General features: G+C 44.0%; 1 protein-coding gene across 1 annotated transcript in view; it reads left to right on the top strand.

Moving 5' to 3' along the window:
• The first annotated feature begins 928 nt into the window (after positions 1-928).
• SPINT2 (serine peptidase inhibitor, Kunitz type 2) overlaps positions 929-17497 on the top strand; it is a 25330-nt gene continuing 8761 nt past the window's right edge. The window contains exon 1 of the mRNA XM_019666326.1: positions 929-1508. Within this exon, the coding sequence (XP_019521871.1) occupies positions 1403-1508 (106 nt within the window). The 5' untranslated portion in view covers positions 929-1402. The remainder of the gene's footprint in view (positions 1509-17497) is intronic.

Here is a 17497-nt window from a genome sequence, read left to right as displayed (position 1 = left end):
AAGACTCCTTCAACACTGTTGTCTTTCTTGCCTCAGGACTTTTGCATTTGCTGTTCCTAATGCCTAGAATGTTTGTTCATCAGCCCATCTTATCCTTCAGTGTTTATCAAAACCACCTCCTCACAGCTCCTCCTCCACTCAGTTCAAAAGGTCTCCTTTAGTTTCCTCTACTCCTATTCCTGCCCCACTCCTTTTGAGATTCAGTTCCTCTTCCAATGAGTCCCCCTGGTTCACAAGCTGGGTTATGTGCCTTCTCTGGTCCTCCCTCCTTTCAGGCCTGATTGCCCTGCCTGTGCTTTCCTATCAGCCCTGACACCTGTCCCTGTCTGGTGAAGAATTTGTCTTCATCTTAAAACTGGGAACCGTGGAGGCAGGGTCTTGGGCTGTTGTTCACTCATGGGTCTATCGCCTCCTCCCAGGAAGCCCTCTCTGGCCCTCTCTCACACTGAATGAGGAACTTGTCTGGGCTCCCCTCATTCCCTGGTCTTTCACCACCCCAGTATGATCGCTCAGCCTGTATCACATCCTTAATCACTCTGCCCTATACTTCCCTTATCACTGGGTTGTTCCTGTCTGGTGACGCAGGGACTAGTCTGGCGTAGTCACCGCTGTGTTTCCAGCAACTTTCCAAGTAGGTTCTTAGTGAATGTTGAATTTAGGAAGGAATAAATCCCTCTCCCTCAAAGGAAGGCTAAATTGAGGTGGGCAAAAAACCACAGGTTTCCAGGTAGAGCGTGTGTGCACCCTCTGCTCCCACCCAGAGGCCCAGCCCAGGAGCGAAGGTACCGGGACGTCATGATCGAGACCACCGGCAAGGGTAGCAAGAACCCCAGGTTCAGCCGGCGAGCGCCTCCTCCCAGGGAAGGTTATACCCGGGGCGGAGTCAACGCAAGCCTCGCCTCTTTCCAGCGCCACGGTCCGGCCCAGGTGCGCCCGGGGGGCAGGAGGACCGCAGCACAGGTGCCTGCTCCCTGCGCCTGCGCTCTGCGTGCCCCGCCTCACCAGGTGCGCCCCGCCCCCTCCTCTCTGGCTGGCCACCTTCGGTAGCTCCTTCCCAGCGGCCGCCATTGGCTCCAGCGCCCACCGAGGGTTTGGAGGTGTGGGGGGGTTCTGAACAGTGGGAGAGTCGCTGAGTGTCGCTGGCTGGGAACAAAGGGGCGAGTGAGGAGCGTTCTCCCGCATTGTGAGTATAGGAGGTAGAATCCGCACACAGAAGGTCCTTGAGAAAAGGGTTTCCCGGAGACTGTGACGTGAGAGACTGCGCGGCCCCTCCGCTAGCTTCCACACCTGAACGCGAGGCGCTCCTGTGCGCGTGCGCGGCAAGGGGCTTCCCGCACCTGATCGCGAGACCCCAACGGTCGGCGGCTGGAGGCCTCGCCTGTGCTACCGGGTGAAGCCCGTCATGGCGCAACTGTGTGGGTTGAGGCGGTGCTGGGCGCTGCTCGCCCTGCTGGCATCGCTGCTACTCTTCCGGGCCGAGGCGGCCGACGGAGAACGCGACGTCCACGGTGAGGGCCCAGAGGGGTCCCCTGGGAGGGGTGGCTGGCCGCGAGTCCTAAGGCAGGATGTTAGGGGCAGGTTGTGGGGGGGTAAGTTGGGGTCAGAAGGGCCCTTGGCAAGGTCTAAGCGGGGAGAATTGGCGGGGGGGGGAAATTGGGGCGACTTGGTGAAGCTCAGTGGGGTGTGGTGGGAGCCACCATCCCTGGGAGACTGAGCCTTGACAAGAGGTTTGGGAATGAGGATGGGCAGAGGAGCGAAGGTTGGGAAAGTTTCCTGTGGGTGAGGGAGGAGACTAGCGCTATTGACTAAGGAGTAGCATCGCCCCTCCCTGTGGCAGGAAGGGGTGAGCGGCCGACCAGACCAGCTTCTTCCTGGCAGCGGAAAGTTCCATGGCCCAGGAAAGCCAGGCCTGAGAGGGTGGGGGTTGGATTATGTGATATGTGAGGTGGTGGCCGTTTGGGCTTCAGGGTAGAAGCCCCCACCCCCACCTCTTTAGATCTTGGACATCAGCCTCCCGAGAAACCTATCTGATCCAGTTGCAGTAGAGTGCTTCCAAGAAGGAACGTGATTCTAAGTGACATCCACAGGAAGGAGAAAATAAGCAAAAGTGTTGGAGGGAAGAAATTTTGCCAGATGCAAGGGTGGGGACGCCTTGGTATAAGAAGAGTATAGGCTTTGAGAAGCTGGGTTTGGAGTCATTCGACTGGTCCTTCTGAGGCTGGTGGAGGATATGGCTGGATTTTAACCTTTACACTCTAAAGAAAGTTCAGCTTGAAAGGACTTTTTTAAACAAGTGCCATAACCTTAACTGCTTCAGACAAGCGCAAGCGAGCTTTGAAAATAACTCTTAAAAGAAGAATTCATTGATTCAGCAACACTTATTGAGGCCCTGCTCTGTGCCCTGGACCATGCTGGCACAGGTGATAACAGTTGTGACTCAGATAAGCCACGTCCCTGCACTCACAGAGCTTAGATTCTGATGGGAGAGGCAAAGACAGGGAGTAAACATAAAGAGCACTCACCGCAGTATTAAATTACTAAGAAGTAAATGAACAGGGCAAAGTAAACAAACATGGTGATGTAAAATAATGGGGGCCACTTTTTCTTTTTCAATGTAATCAGATGAAATTTTATTCTCTGATAAACAACAGGTTCTAGATTACATTTTTCTCCTTGAAAATGACACCATTCAGATTCCATTTTGAGGCAGTTTGCTTCTCTTGCCTTGCTCTGTGACTTGCCATATAAATATCTCGTGTTCTTATGCTCCCTCTCCTGGTCTTTTCTGTCCTTCAGCAAGACCTCACTCCTAGAATTGTGACTCCCCTCCCCTGCCTAGGTGGGGGCCTGGCATGTGAACAAAGAAGGCAGCCAGCACTTGTGGCCAGATCCATAGGAGACCAGATACAGATTCACTTCTTCCTTGTTTACAGTCCAGCTTGACTAAGTGAAAAAGGGCCATACTGGTGTGGAGAAGAAACATGCCTGGCATCCTTTTGGAGAAATGAATGCTCTCCAGAAAAATAATAATAATAAAAGATACTTGATAGAACATTTTTGAAACTATGCCTGATGGGGGCCACTTTAGCTTGGTAGTCCGGGGAGGTCTCTGAGGAGGGCAACATCTGAGCTCTAAGATGAAGAATGAGGAGGCGGCAGCCACACAAAGACCTCAAGGACGAGTGTCCATTGGAGGTAATGGAGTACAAAGGCCTTGAGGCTGGAACATGGTTGGTGGTTTTCAAGGAAAAGACAGGAGAGCCAGCCATCGGGTCTGGAGGAGGATGGGAAGTGGGAGAAAGAGGCAGGAGCCAGGTAGCTTTATAGGCCAACATTGGGTGAAAAGAGAGAAAGGAGGAGGCGCGGGCACCTGTGGTGACTTCTGAAGACTTAATTTCCCTATGCCCGAGGCAAAGAGGAAAAAATGAGTTAATGGGGATGTCAAGGCCAGTGGGGAGAGGCTCAGCTCTACAGGACCAAGAATCAGGAATGAGATGCTCCTCATCCCTGCAGTCTGAACCAGGATTTGTCAGTCCTTCTAAACTTTTTTAGGTGAAATAATTACGTTAGGATGTATTCCAGTTACCTGGCCTGGGACTTGATCCACACTTGAGTTTGGGGCTAACATCTATTGCTTACTCTGAGATCGAATGTGTTATTTAATCCTTGAGATAACCTGATGCAGTGGTGAAGTTACAGGTCTTGTCTAAGGTCATACAATAGTAATTGACAAAGCCAGGTCTGGCTGCAGAGGCCTTCTATGTTTGCAGTTGCCTCCTGGGCTGCTGGAGTTGGCTGGACCTACTGACCTTTCAGAAGTACTCCTGCCTGGCTGGGGCAACTAATGCCCTCGCTTATCTGAAGTTTGTTTGAAAGCTTTCAGCAGCTTAATTTGAGACAGGAGGTAGTTGTGATTTTTTTTTGTTTTCCCCTCCTGATTTGATTTTCTCAGGATGCAGGGTCATCCGCTGAGTGAGGTATCTCTCCAGCTGCACAGGAGCTGCCAGATGCGTTGGGTGGAGGGGGAAGCATGCAGTGAATGTGTATAAGGAATTTCATCTGTGTGAAGACATGTGGAGGCTGAGGGGTTGTGGAAAGGTGGTAGGGCCAGTGGATTGTTGGAGGTGAGGTTTTGGAGGGAAAGAGCTAGAAAAATAGGATACGATGGGCAGTGAGTGAGTTGCACGAAACTGATGTTCTGAAGAGGCTGCAATTATTAAGACAAGGTCTAGGCATGACCATGAGAGGGAGGGGCTGGGGGAGGATCGCTGGAGGAGAGGTGGTCTAGGAACCTAGAGGCCAGGACAGTTCAAGAATCACCTACCTGGATATGGAAATCACCAAGAATGAGGATAGGAGCCGGGGACACTCCAGTGAGCCTGGAGCTAAAATCATGGAGAAGTGAGGGGTGGTGATTTGGGTCAGCAGATGGTGCACATGGTGGGTATGATCTACTCTGATGGCAAGATTCATAGCTGGTGTGTTGGGGGGAGGATAGAGGAAGAATGGTCTGGAAGTAGCACCAAGGAACAAGGAGACCTACCCACTTGGAAGGACAGAGGAGAAGGCAAATCCTCCAGGGAGAGCTGGTTAGGTTAAAGATAAGAAAGTGACAGTGCTCAGAGGAGAGATTTTCTTAAGATAGGTCACAAGTACCAGAGGCCCCAGGAGTTGGGGGAAGGGAGATGTTGACAAAACAGGATATTTTGGGATGAGTAACTCAGGAGGTTGGGGCTGATGTGATAAGCAAGCAAGAGAGGAACGTGGTGTGGTCTTAAGACTGACAATGTTGGTGAGGTGCTGGGTGGTAGAGGGCAGATAGGAAGGGGGGTGGGATGTAGTGGGCGCTTGGAGGCTTAGCAAAGAGTGTCCCTCTCCAGACCTGCAGGTGGAGGTAGGAGAAAGCTGAGCTTGCTCCAGGTGCTTCTGGCGTGTAGGGAGAGTGCCAGTCTGTCATGGTAAGCACAGAGAGGTTATAAACGGACCATTCCCCAGAGGCCGCAGACAGCCCTTATGTGTCTTGTACAGTTTCTAGAATTGGGAGATTTAATGGAAAATTTGGGGTTTTGGCTTTGTCTGAAGATACGAAGGTCTGGCAACACCAGGCCTATGTTCCCACCTAGCATCCCAGGGTTGGAGCCAATTACTTCTTTTGGATAGGACAGGTAGTACTCTCCCTCAGTCTGTATTTATTCACTTGGCCTGCCCTCTATATCTGTAAACATTTGAGTTGTGACCCCACCTAAAGAATACACTGCATTTAGTAAACGGAGGTGGATAAAACAGCTCTTTATAAATTGTACAGTGCAGTGAGTGTGTGTGCCCCCAAGGATAGTTGTAAACTAGGTGGTCAAAGACACAGTGACAGTTAAGAGTGCACCCCGTGTTGTGATCAGCTCGGGGTTTCACAGTTGCATCTTCTAGTATTGTGTGCCACAGAAGAGGCTGGTGTCCTGCTTGCAGGCATGACCATTTGGTTCCAGGAGAGTTTAAAATATTTATTCAACACACAGTTATTGAGCACCTACCAGGCTTTAGTTTTAGGTGCTGGAAATAGAGCACTGAACAAAAGAGACAGCCCCCAGTCCATGGCAGTTACCTTGTGATGAGAGGAAGACAGCAGAGAAATGAACAATGAATGTATGTCTGGTGATGAGTACTGTGAAGAAAAATAAGATATGGTTTGGTGTGCTTAGTACTGAAAACATGGCCTTTGAGGCTCAGATGGTGACAGTCCCTAAAGAACATTGAGGGCCTTGGGTTTTTTTTTTGTTTTTTTTATTGGGGAACAGTGTATTTTTCCAGGACCCATCAGCTCCAAGTCAAGTAGTTGTTTTCAGTCTGGTTGTGGAGGGTGCAGCTCAGTAGCCCATGTGGGCATCGAACCGACAGCCTTGGTGTTGTGAGCACTGTGTTCTAACCACCTGAGCTAATCGGCTGCCCCCTGAAGGCCTTGCTTTTAAGTCCACTGAGGGAGAGTGGCTCTTTCCCTGGAAAAAGATACTTTCTACCAGAAACATTCCTTTGCCCTGGTTAGCATTTGAGAATGGAGCCTATGATAGAGAAAAAAGACTTCTCTTTCACCCAACCTCTAGCTGTTTCTCATTTTACCTATCTCCAGAGTCATTTGCTTGCTCAGGTTTGTCTCCTGGTAGTTGGCCAGGTAACTAAGGCCTCTGTTTGTCATGTCCTGAGGCTGACAGGGGAGGCCCTATAAGGGATGGGGTAGCCTAGGGATTCATGTGAGGAGGGAGAGAACCCTTAAGGGGGTTGGGGGCCGGTGGTCGCACCAAAATGACTTCATTAACCCCAGGAGGGCTTGGTGACTCACTGCTCACATGACTAATGCAGAATTCACACAGATGAGCCTACAAGCAATAGTGGATGGATTAGGAATGTATTTGTATGATCCTGGTTACAAGTGTCATTTCATGTGTTGTTTCTGACAAGATCTTTTTGAAAGCTCTTTGTGAAGGAATGTGAGGCCTAGGAACTTTGGAGTTTAGTTACTTTGAAGTTTATTTGAAGTACAGTTTTCATTATTGGAAAGCCATTTTAGAAATGAGGGCAAAAATTCAGCTGTTGTTTTTGAGATGAATCTCGCCAACAGGGTGCTGGGTCCATGGCTTCAGAAGCCCGGTAATCTGAGCCCCTAAATTCATTTGTGGTATTTTCATATGAATTTTTCAAATTCATATGTGCCCCAGGGTCTGCCATTTAGAGTCTAGGGCATATTCTTAAGTAGGTGAAATGTCTTAGATATTACAATAGTTTGTGACCTTTCAAAGGACCACATATGTCTCTAGTATTGTAACTTCCTGGGGTGATTAGGAAAAACATGTCTAAAAGTCTCCTGGGGGGGGGGGATAAAAAACGGGTTGAGAAACACTGCTCTAGGGAGAGGGTCCATAAGCTTTCATCAGTTTCTGAAAATGGTCCATGATTCAAAAAAGGTTAAGAACTGAATGTGGATGAACAGTTTCATGAAAATCTGAAACTACTTTATTTGCTTCCAAGTTATTCAGATGGGCTACTGTGATTCTAGTTATGGATTTAGGGAGGAGTAGAATTTATAGTCCTATTTGAGTGGTGGTTTGCATTGTGCTGATGGTTTATGAAATGTAAACTTTTTAAATCTAAATATTTGATATCTAAAACGTCAAGATTTTATATCTAAAACAGCAAGATTTTATGAGCCTTGTGATTTAAGTTGGGTTTGTCATTGTAAATGTTCTTTCCTCATAAATACCTAGGGGTTATTTTAAAGTTTCAGAATCACTTATCAGAATAATGACAGCTTCCAGGCGCCTGAACTTAGAAGAGATGGGTAGTTAGTAGTTTTCCATACTGGAAACAGAAGCACTCAAGTATGTAAAACTTACCAGCTAACCAAAATAAATGGATTTGTAGATCACCTTGAAATAAGGCTGGTTATAAAATAAATGTCAACTTTGGTATTCAGCATGGTAGAATTTAAGCAGCCTGCGTTACCTCCCTGGTATTTTTTTTTTTTTCTCCACTGGTATTTAATACCGCTTCACTTACACAGTGAGGCTTTCTCAGTCCTTGGAGAAAAGATACTTGGAGTCTGAATGGGTAGCCAAGGCATAATTTCTCTTTTTCCTCCAGTCCTGCCCCCCAGGCTTTCTGTCCCTGACCTCTTAATCTCATGATAATCTAGCATTTGCAGGACTTTGATCTCTGTGATAGTTAGCCATTGTCTTACTCTAGGTGAAGATAAGGAATTTTATCATTTCTGGCGTGGCAAATGGTTACCTAGCTGAAAAACCGGGGGAAGGAGTGACGGTTGAGTTGGTTTGATCAACTCTGACACGAAGTTGTACTTTTGGTTTTCCATATCCCCTATATCCTGTCAGTTGCCACATTCAGTTGGACTTTCTACTGAAATGTGTCACCCTTCTCTTTGTCTTCCTTCCCACTGTCTCCTTATTAGTCTAGTCCTCATAAAAGTATATCTGCTATTTATTCAGCGCTTTGTGGCAAATGTTTTAAGTGCTTCTAATGGATCATAAACTATTATAATCTTCACAGTAGTCTTATGGTACTGGCCCATCTGTCAAGAAAACCCTCCCATTTGAGTTGTTTTTAAGAAATGAGTCTGAGCAAGTCTGCAGAATTTAGCTCAACGCGGCCTGTGGAGGGAAAGCCAACTGAGTCTCCTCCTCACACTTTATTCCTCACCAGTGGAATTCAAGTTACAGTGAGTGAGCAAATGCCCTTCCCCAGACAGGCCATTGTCAAGTTCAAGATAGCCTCAAGATTAATGGTGTATTCCTCTACAGGAAACATAAGTCTGGAGGTCACCAAAGGAGACTTTTTGCTAACAAACTTGCCAAAAAACAATTTTTTACTAACCAGATCCAGAACAGGTTTAAATCAAACAGAGAAAGGCCTTCCTGTTAACTTGGGCTGAGTTATAATGTCCTCAAGATTGTTCTCTTGCTAACATTCTTAGTCTTTTCCCCTAACCTAAAAAGATTTGAAGGAGAAAACTCGCCGCCTGTTTACTACAGAATACTTTTGACACCAGATGTGTGGGTTTGTCCATATCAAGCAATTCGATTTGTCTTTTGTAGGACTGTGTGTCCTACAATTTGGGGGAGGCAGGGGTGTCCTACAATTTAATTCTGACAGTAACCACCTGGAGTTAGCACAGACCCCCACAGGTTAAGGGCTCAGTCCCACAAGGCTGCCCCTCACCCCTAGATGCCACTTGAAAACCCCAGGTACTTCTGACCAACCTGCTATAAATCGAGGCTTCCTGTGACCTTGTTCTTGGGTTCAATAATTTGCTAGAATGGCTCACAGAATTCAGGGAAATGCGTTTGCCTGTTTATCATAAAGCATACAGATGAATGAATAGCCAGATGGAGACATAGGGCGAGGTCTGGAAGGTCCCCAGCACAGGAGTTTCTGTCCTGGCATGTGGATGCCTGCACCAACCCAGAAGCTCTCCTAACCCCTTCTGTTAGGTGTGATAGATTATTAACTCAGCCTCCCATCCCTCTCCCCTCCCTGGGGGGTGGGAGGGTGGGGCTGAAAATTCCAGACCTTTAATCTTGCTTTAGTCTTTTTGACACCCAGCCCCCATCCTGAAGTTGTTTGGGGGGCAGGGGGAGCCCCAGCCACCAGTCATCTCATTGGAATCCAAAAGGATAATATTATCACTCCAGAGATTCCTGGGGTTTTAGAAGATCTTGTGTCAGGAACCTGGGTCAAAGACCAAATATTGGAACAAAAGATACTCCTAGCACTCTGGAAATTACAAGGGTTTTAGGACCTGGGGGTGGGGGGGCTGGGCAGAGACCAAATGTTTATTTATTATATCACAAATATGCTATGATGTGTCCATAATCAGAGCTTTGCCTTATCTTCCTAAACCTCCCAAGATTCTTTGATTTAGATACTCGAAGCCTGTAAAATCTGCATGCTTTTTTTTTTTTTAATTAGCCAGGTCTAAATCAGTGAATATGGGAGTTGGTGAATTAAAGAATATGGGGTTTATACATTTTTCAGCTTAATTGAGATGTTTATACTCATACATTTTTGCTTCAAGTATTATTTATTGTTCCTGTATTATGAATGAGGAAATACAGGAGGTTAGGAAAATGCCCCCAGGTAACTGGCTGTTATGAGGCAGCCAGGGGTTCCTGCGCACACAGGTCCTTTACTGGAACAAGTTCCTACAGGCTTTTTCTAATCTGCCCTGCACATTGTGCCAAATAGCTTTTCCTTATTGTGTCACTCCCCTAAACCAAAGCCTTTGGTCATTCATTTCCTTTGTACCTTGCATGGTTTATGAGCCCTTTGAATTTAGGGTGTGATAGTAATATTTTACCTTGTGTGGGGTTTTTCTTTGTCCTATCCAAGGAAGTCTTGTGGCTCCAATTGTAAACCCTGGAGGTAAGGACCACATCCCCAGTAAGTGCCTTCTGTATACGATAGCTACTCAGCCCTGTTTACCTTGGAGGGTTCCCGATTTATGCTACCATATGTCCCAGGGTAACTATTAAGAATACTCTCTTTCATTCTGAAAAGTGTCTTGATCCAGAGTATAAATTATGTGGTCACCCTATTTACGTATAATAGCTATTAACCAAACACTTGTGGCTTAGTACTGCTCAAGATACTAGGGAATTTAGTACATTCAGTTTTATTTACCATGTAGTTTTTAAGTTTTTTAACTGAAAAATTTAACAAAATGGACCGTAATCCACTATCCAAATAAAGCCACTGCTGACCCTTAAAAAAATAAAAGTAATGTATCACACGATTAGAATCTCACTCACACTGTACTTAAAGATACAGATGAAAAGCACAACCTTTATGTAAAAGCCTCTCTCCCTTGTTAGTCCCTTCCCCTCGAGGTAGAGTCATACATGTGTCTAAATCAAAAGTTTAAGAAGGGAATTATATATTGGGTTGTCGGAAAAGTCATGACGTATTTTGTCTGTTTTTCAAAGGTCATTTATTTATATAAAGAACAAAGATCAATCAATGATGTATTGCCCATTTTGTTTGATAACCTTTTGCCATCTTTCAGTGAGCTTCATAATTCCTCGTTCATAGAAAGACCTGTCTTTATTTGTGAAAAACTGAACAAGGTGCTGATTTACAGCCTCATCTGAATTGAACATTATACCACGCAAGGAGTTTTGAAGAGAGTGAAACAAGTGAAAGTCTGATGGTGCAAGGTCAGGCGAGTATGGTGGGTGTGGCAACACATCCCATCCGAGCTCCAGTAATTTTTGATGGGTGATCAAACTTGTGTGTGGTCTCGCGTTGTCGTGATGGAACACAACTCCTTTACAATTAACAAGCTCTGGACGTTTCTGGATGATGGATTCATTCAAACTGTCCAGTTGCCAACAGTACACATTCGAATTGATTGTTTGGTTCCTTGGTAGGAGCTCAAAAAACACGACACCTTTAAAATCCCATCACACTGAGAGCATAACCTTCCTCTGATGAATGTCTGCTTTCAATGTCATTTGAGGCAAATCATCACGGCAAGAATAAGACCGTTTGCACACCACATTGTTGCATACAATCCACTTCTCATCACCAATTATCAGTTGCTTCAAAAAAGGATCGTTTTCCTCACGTTTAATGAGCATATTGCAGATGTTTATACGCGCCATCAAATGACTTCTGTGAGTTCTTGTGGAACCCAAATATCAAGCTTGCTTACGTATCTATCCCAGCTTCTTCAGGTGGTTGTGAACGCTTGAATGATGGATGTTCAATGTTTCTGCAATCTCTCGTGTCATGTAACTTGGGTTTGACTCCATCAATGCCTTTATTTTGTTGTCATCAACCTCGGTGGGCCTCCCTGACTGAGGAGCATCATTGAGATCAAAGTCACCAGCACGGAATATCGTGAACCATCGTTGGCAATGACATTCTTGTAAAGCATTGTCACTAGAAACTTTATGCAACTTTTCACAAGCTTGACGCGCGTTCTTCCCTTTATGGAAGTAAAACAGTAAAATATGGCAAAAATGCACAGTTTGGTCTTCCATCTTCAACATGTTGTAAAATCTCCAAAACTCAACCAGGTCGCTCAGTTTTTTTTAGAATGAAGCTAGAACTGTCAGCTGTCAAATGACATAACAATAACAAAAATGCACATGACCCTAGTACTTCCAAAAATGAACTAGTGCCATCTGTTACAAACATGCGTCGTGACTTTTCCAACAACCCAATGGAAACCATTCTTATGCTTTTTCCACCTCTTAGCCTTAGACACTTGTCTGTACCAGCACATACACATTTGCCTCTTTTTCACAGCTCTGAGTATTCCATTATGTGTATGTCTCACAGTTATTACAGCACAAACAATATCTTGGTGGTGAATTTTCAGCCGCTGTAGGTCTGTGAATACCACGCTCTTTGTGAATGTGGTGATTAATAATTGCCCCTGTTCTTTGAAACTTAAATCACTCTCCTTTGCTTTGCTTTTTGATACTAAGGAGTGAACTGTACTTCTCTTATTTTGTGTGTGTATAAAATACGATTTTCAAATGCCTGAAGATTATTGTATCAAATAATTCCCCTTTGGCCATATTCTTTAGAATTCTAAGAGACTTCAATGAAGAGAGTAGAGCTGTGCTTAATGATGGAAGGGTGTGCTACAGTTTTTTTATTTTTATTTATTTATTTTTAGTAAAAGAACAGTTTATTAGAAAAAAAAGTACACTTCAAAGTGGCAGAAGTGGGCCCGAGCAGAAGGCAGTGGCTCAAGGGCCATTATTAGAAGAGAAAGTGCCCTCCAAAGGGTTAGGAGCAGGCTGCGGCTCAAGGCCCACTACAGCTTTTTTAGCAAAGGATAAATCTGAGGAATGCATGGTCAGTGTTGTCATAAGAAATGTGAACCCAAGCAGTCTATGTGATAGCTTCTGACTGCACATATAAGACTGAGTTCTATGACAGCAGGGACGGAAAATCTGAACAGGGTGTTTTTATAAACATTCTAAAAAAGAAATTGGCAAGCTAAGTATGGTTTTTACATTTTTTTTTAATGGTTGAAAAAAATGAAAAGAATTTTTCAAGGCCTAAAAATTATATGAGATAAAATTTGTCTATAAATAAAGTTTTATTGGAATGACAGGCCTGGTCCTTTATTTACATGTTGTCTAAGGTTGCTTTTATGCTACAATGACAGAGTTGAGTAGTCAGAACAGACTATGTGACCCACATGTCTGAAATAAAGGCAGTCCTTGCTTTGCAAGTTTTTCAACATGCAATAATTTCAGTTAACCACACTTTCATTAAATAATTTCAGTTCCTTAACAACAGGGTTCAAATTTCAGTTATCACAGTATACTGTGAGTATTTGAGTACAAGTTTCAGCTGCCAGCTCTATAGTCACAGATCACTGTGTAAACGACATATATGCATGGTGATTGGTCACTGCACATCTGTTAGTTCATAGACACACAGCAAAGCATGGAGTTGTGTTGCCTCCTTGTTTCCCAGTGATAAATCTTTGTGACAGTTGACAAAAATAGTTAATCAATATAGAGAATTGTCCAAAAACGACTCCAGTGCAACAAAGAGAAAAACTGATGATGCCAGAAGTGACATTCCAGTGGAGCATAAATGGAATGATAGAAGAACTACCTAATTGTGGGAATGTTGACACCACCTCCATTTGAGAGACTGGATATACAGCCAGAGGAGCTCATTGAACACTCACTTAATTGACAGAAATGAGGAAAGTGGTGTGGCAAAAAGTTGATGTCCCAGAAGAAGTGACATTGGCAAACACCTCTACAAAAAGTAAAGTAACTTTAGAGCAATTGTATTACATTGAAAGAACGAAGGATAAAATGTTGAAGCTGATCCAAACCTAGAAGGAAGTGTGACAGTTTGCTAAGGCAAATTGAAAAAATGCTTGCACCATATGGTAAGTTATACTGTGACCGAAGACCATCACAAGCACTGTTCAAACTACTCTTGGTAATTTCTTTTTTTTACAAAAAAATGTAAACATTTTAATTCTCAAGTTTATAATGCTTTAACTTACAGTGCACTAAATAAACATTCGTTTTACCATTTTTTCATTCTGTACATTTATAACCCAGTTTTTAATGTTTTAACAAAAAAATTTTGATGGTTTTAACACTCACTTTTTTCCCCCATTGCTTTGCATGATTCCACAGTAGCATGGAAATCAAATACTGCCTGTATTTGCTGTTTGACCCGTCATAAAAAAGCTTAACTGATGTTTGCTCTAGAGAAAAATGGGTGGGAGGAGGAGGGCCGTTTCATGAGAGGCTTGTGAGATGATGGGGCTTTCTTATTAGGCACACAGTACGGCAAGAAGGCAGTGTTCTTCAGTTTTTGGCACCCCTGGGAATAAAAAGTGCCTCAAGGACTAGAATCATGGGAAAGTTATTTTTGTTTGTTTTAAAAGTAAACTGACTCTGGGTATAAAAACATGAATAAAAGAAAACAAGTTCAAGGTGGTTTTTAATTGAAGAGGAGCAGGTGGCATTGAAGCGAGGGGTATACAAAGTGTTTTAGCTCTGTTGAGGTTTTAGTCCTTTAAAATGTTAGAATTTGATAAAGCTGAGAAGTAGATACTTCAGTGTTATGGTATTTTCTGTACTTTTTAGAATATTTGAAATATTTCATTAAAGTAAACTTAACTTTTCAGAGTCAGCATGCCTGCAGTTGTATATTTTTGAAGAATGATTAGACACCATCTTCTTCAGCCTGTGAAGTGAAATAGATTAGTAGTGCTTGGGAGCCTGACATTTCTGTGGTGTCGTTGTTAGGAGGTGACAGCAGGTGATTCCAGCCTACTGTACACAGAGTGAAGTGGTCTGAGCCAATGACCAGGTGTCTCAGTTAAAGCTCTAGGACCTCAGAACCTGAGAAACCTGTTTTCCATGACAAAGACCAGCCTGTTTGGCAATTTTGTCATAGCTAATGTGCAGAATGCCTGCCAGGGTTTTGTAATTTAGGTTCATATTTCAGGTAATGTGTGATTTTTAACCATTTCTGATGCTTTTCCAATGTTACTGTTTCTTAAAGGCAGAAATTCCATTTTTGCATATTCTGAAGGCAATGTATCCAAATTTGGTTCCCTTTAGCTTTTCTTGCTCTGCATTTTAAAAACATAGAAATGCACTAGCATTTGTGAGCATACAAATAGGACGTGAGATGTTTTTCATGATTATTTCCCAACACTGTTCTAAGACCAATATATCATTTTGTCATCGCTTCATAATAATAGAGTTATTCATTAAAGAGTAACTTCCTGACAATTTATCCAACCAAGTCCCCCTCAGCCTTGGCCAGTTGCTTTGGTATGATGTTGTCTCTAATCCTGTCATTGAGTGTGATTGAAAACAGGCCCAGGCCAGGGCCTGGCCTTGTGGAGCCCTCAGATGGTGATAAAGGCCCTTAGGAATGTTGTGGCTTTTAGGCAACTCGAGTGTCATGTTTTTCCCACTAGCTGCTGCTGTAGTGGCTTTTTCTGTCCGTCTGAGGGGTCTGGTGCTCTCTAATCAGACCATTGTGAACTGAATGCAGCCCCACCTCTGCTGTTGGCTTAGCTTAACCACCCAGCCAAGCCTGTGTCCTTGTTTGTAAAGTGTGGGTGTTGCTACATGATTCACAGCTTTAGTGTGACCATTTAGAAATAGTGCACTTAATGTGCCTGGCATAATGTTTAGTGAGGGCAAGAAAATAAGATGTCAAGAAATAAGTAAACCTCTGCATTTTAATTTTAATCTGGATCTACCAAAGTATATAGTACTTTAATTTTTTTTTTAAGTTTTTTTTTTTTAGGTTCTTTTAAGGAAGATGGTAAGTCATGGAAGCCATCTTTCACACTAAAAATATTTCTGACTTTTTATACAAGCTTTTTGGAGAACAATGAGAGAGAAGATGCATTGATGTTATTTGAGGTAAAAGTCAAGAATATATGGCACGTGTTTCCTAAAGGAAGATTGTCTCCTTTGAAATAAGCAAACAAAAACAAAATTATTTTTCACGAGTTCGCTTCTCTCAAGCCTACAGTAAAAATTTATATCATAAAGGCTAAAAAGCAATTTAGTTAGTGAAAGCACGTGACAAAATGATTCTTTCCTCCATTCGGTGTGGAGCTTCTGTGCTCACAGAAAGGACTGTCCTGACACAGTAAGGGTATGGTTAGATTTATGGTTAGATTTCGTCTTCATTGAACCTAGTTTGGGCCAATTAATCTGCTACTTAGAGAGCTGTTTTACGCTAATAAAATTTGAGTTTAAAAAGACATTATCTTTCTTTTTATTATATTTTCAAATGTATACAACAAAGCAAAAGCAGTTTTATGAGCTCCTATGGATCAATCAGCTTCAACAATTGTCAATATTTTGTCTTTCCACACATACTGTGTTTTCTGTCCAACTTTTCCCTTAATAAAGAGACATTTCTAAATTGCCCTGGGACAGAGGTGAAGTCCCCCGCATCTCACCCTACCCCACCCAAGGAACCTGAAAATAAGGCTGCTTTCTGCAACTTAAACTGAAATCAGCGTGATAACTGAGAGCAGCTGGGGGCAGCTGTCTGAGACAGAATGGCCTCCCAGGCCCAAAAGATTTGTAAGGAAGGGACCAGCATATCTGCAGCAGGAACATTCCAGTCAGGAAAGGAAGTGCCCCAGAGGCAGACCTGATGGACAGGATGTTCGTAGGAATCCTGCAGTAAACTTTCCTTACTTGTGACTCAAAGCGACCTGCTGTGCTTCTGCTTGCTTTCCAAGGTGGTATGCTGGTGGCAGTACACATCTGACCCGCATGACAGTTCTTTTCTCAGTGTCCTTTCATGTGCTTAGATAGTAGGGATCAGTATCCCTGTCTCATAAGCGCTGGCCGGCCACTAAGAGTGTGCGTCTGCCTGCCAAGATGAGGGCCATGTTCCAGGCAGCATTGACTTCACCAAGGAAACCGCAGCCCACCCCAGATAGGCTTTTTTTCCCCTCTTCACACACCCTCAGGCTTCCATACCTGCATAGAGTGTGTATCTGGCACTCTTGCTTGTGAAAAGCCACCGAATTCCCACCCTTTACACTGGTCACCTTGTTGCATTCTCTGCTGTGATGTCTGGTGATTCCTGCCTTGAGCTTCGTTCAGCCCTCTCAGGTTTTTGTTTTAATGGAAATATAATTCACATACTGTATGGTTCACCCATTTAAAGTGTAAAATTCTGCCTTTGGGTCTTTGTCAAAAGACCTGACATTGCTCAGAAAGCCAGGACACAGAGTAGTCAGGGTGCTCTCCAGGGCATTCAGCCTCGCAAGGCCTTGGGCAGGCTGTGGCTGCCTGGGTAGCTTGGGGTCATAGTGGACCCGGTGTGGGTCCTCTCTGTTTCGTCTTGATAGCAGTGCTGCCTCCGGCATTTGACCAGCAATGTGGGTCAGGAAGAATCAGAACCAGAGAGCCCTCCTGCCGTGTTTGTCCTGGGCTGTGTTGATTGGGTATGTTCTGTGACCTTTGGCACATTTTTAAAAGGACCTGCTCCAGGTGCACCCCAGCTGGTTCTGGTTGATGTGTTATAGACAACCGGCAGCCCTATTTTTTTAATTTATTTTTTTATTAATGTATCATTTACGTACCAAAAAGGTAAGGGTACATTTCAAGGATACAATCCAGTGATTTTTGGTACATTTACAGAGTTATGCAACCATCCCCACAATCTAATTTCGGAACGTTTCCATCATCCCCAAAAGATCCCTGTGCCCAGTTGCAATAATTGCCCCACCCCACCCCCCAGAACCAGGAACCATTAACCCACTTCCTGTCCCATTGATTTGCTTTTTCTGGACATGCTATATGATTCCATTCACATGAGGTGTCCAGAAAAGGTCCTTTTTTTTTTTTTTTTTAAATTGGGGAGTTAGAGGATGGGAACAGCGCTGGGGAATTGGGGGAAGGGGAACAGACAAGTTGCTGTCCTTTTGTTCTTCAGTCTAGTTGTGGAGGAC

This window comes from Hipposideros armiger, unplaced genomic scaffold (assembly GCF_001890085.2).
Source record: "Hipposideros armiger isolate ML-2016 unplaced genomic scaffold, ASM189008v1 scaffold_466, whole genome shotgun sequence".
In the NCBI taxonomy this organism is placed as follows: domain Eukaryota; kingdom Metazoa; phylum Chordata; class Mammalia; order Chiroptera; family Hipposideridae; genus Hipposideros; species Hipposideros armiger.
Note: the sequence above shows the minus strand (reverse complement) of the source record. Positions and strands in the feature narration are given on the sequence as shown.